Source organism: Salarias fasciatus, chromosome 11 (assembly GCF_902148845.1).
Source record: "Salarias fasciatus chromosome 11, fSalaFa1.1, whole genome shotgun sequence".
Classification (NCBI taxonomy): domain Eukaryota; kingdom Metazoa; phylum Chordata; class Actinopteri; order Blenniiformes; family Blenniidae; genus Salarias; species Salarias fasciatus.
Genome location: NC_043755.1, coordinates 11,349,396 through 11,351,431, shown reverse-complemented (window position 1 = coordinate 11,351,431; position 2,036 = coordinate 11,349,396). Strand labels below are relative to the sequence as shown.

Genomic DNA, 2,036 nt, shown 5'->3' with positions numbered 1-2,036 from the left:
CAACTTATGTCGACAGCAACGCCATTAAGGAACCCTTCATCTTCTCCTTATCTCTAACAGAGAAAGCTGTTCCCCAAAAATGTCAATCAAAAGCCAAGCAAATAATATGCAATTAGCGGGATGAAAAGCTGTTCATTAATGCAAAGTATAAGGCAGCTAAATCTCATTAAATCAACTCTTTTTCAGCTAGTGTTGAGAGATGCAATGTCTTTATTGTTTTGGAAAATTCATCCATATAAAAATGAATTCTGAGCACATAGTCAAGTCTTTTAGGAAATATGGGTTAAAAATGAGTGTGCATGCACACACAAGGGATGAGAAGAGTGCAAAGTCCATAGTGGGATTTTGCAGGTGAAGTCCAGACTGCTCGAATGTGTGCAGCAGCGGCGAGATTTTAGCACCTCTGTGCAGCCGACAGAGTGAATGAAAAACACATTATCCGATAAATGAAGGCTGTACCATCCTTTGTTTCCTCCCTCCTTTTCTTTGCTGAGCATTAATCTGTACTTAATTTGCACCTTGTCTGCAGATTTGTGATATTTTAATAACTTCTATAAATTTTATTCATCTAAGAAAAGTATGTAGACATTCTGGGTAGGGAAAATAAAGCCGCTTTCAGACCGATGATGGAACAAATTTGTTTAATTAATCCTCTGTGTGGTCCTCAATCCATAACTGCTGAAATCATCTGCAACACCAAATATTACATTGAGCCACATTCATTGAAAACACATAATAAATACTGTGTGCTCAATTAACAAATCAATCATTCTGTTTCATGTAATTTCTTCAGGTTTTAAATCAAACAGTGAATTTAACTATCTTTGGAGATGATTAGAGTAAGTTTTTCAGCTGAACTATCACGTCGACTCTTCTTTTCCTTGCCGAGGTGTTGAGCGTGTGCCGACAGAAAACAAGATGTTGTTCGTCAGGAGTACAAGAGAGCACAACAGCGGCAGTCTGTCACAGAGTGTTCCAGTAAATTAGAAAAACAGCCACGTCTCAGGGAGTCTCGGTGTGAGGTTTGAGTGAAAAAGCGTTCCTGACGTCCTCGGTCCTCACAAAGACCCTCCACAGAATATATGTACACCATGCATGTATTCTTGTCTATAAATATCTCCAGATTGTTTGGAGGTGGAGTTCAGCTGTCCTCCAATTCTTCCCCCCCCCCATCTTTTTGAAGTCTTTGCTGTCTTTCCTCAGTCTTGTCCAAGCTTCTCCTTCTCATTCATCTCATCTTTAATTTTCCGAGAAGCTTGCCTCAGTTTGTCCGAGCAGGAGTCTAATCTACTCTCTTTATCTCCACGTTGACCTCTGCGTTTTTCTCACCTGAGATATCAGACCAGTGACGAACCAATTTCTCGTTTTGTTTGTTCTTTCCCTGCCGGCCGGTGCTTCTGATCGCCGTGAACTAACAGTGCAGGATCTTGATGAAGGCTTTGCGGAACTCGATATTGAAGGTGGTGTAGATGACGGGGTTGACGGCGCTGTTGAGGTACCCCAGCCAGGTGACGGCGCTGTACAGCGAGGGCGAGATGCAGCAGCTCCGGCAGTGAGCCTTCAGCACGTGGGTCAGGAAGAAGGGCAGCCAGCAGATGATGAACACTCCTTTGACAAAGAGGGAGAAAATACAGACTCAATAAACTAATATATATAATTGTATAATGTAATAATATAAAACTGTGGTTCAAACTACTAAATGTTTCAACTTTTTCCAGACATTAGCTGTGTAAAAGTGACGGACATCTTAATGTCTTATAATGAATGTTGGTTTAAGACCGATACAGTGCATGTCTGTGTTTTTCGCAATACAACACGAGGCAGTGGATGTGATAAATGAAATATAACAAGCACCACATCGGCAAGGCAGCATAAAACTGCTGCAAACAATAAAGAGGCAGAGAGTTCCATAAACCGCAGTTAGTGCTTCATCTACTGAGTCACGCAGGAAATGAGGTTGGCAAGAAAAACAACACAGTGGAGCAAGATGTCATAAATTATCCAAAAAACTGAAATAATTTAGCTTTTGGTGTCAA

The 2,036-nt window shown here is 41.0% G+C and overlaps 1 protein-coding gene across 1 annotated transcript in view; it reads right to left on the bottom strand.

Annotated features, from left to right (window-relative positions):
- Positions 1-1,360: 1,360 nt before the first annotated feature.
- The window catches only part of LOC115396537 (D(2) dopamine receptor A-like), a 12,225-nt gene continuing 11,549 nt past the window's right edge, over positions 1,361-2,036 (bottom strand). Inside the window, exon 7 of the mRNA XM_030102442.1 lies at positions 1,361-1,608. Coding sequence (XP_029958302.1) covers positions 1,412-1,608 — 197 coding nt within the window. The 3' untranslated portion in view covers positions 1,361-1,411. The remainder of the gene's footprint in view (positions 1,609-2,036) is intronic.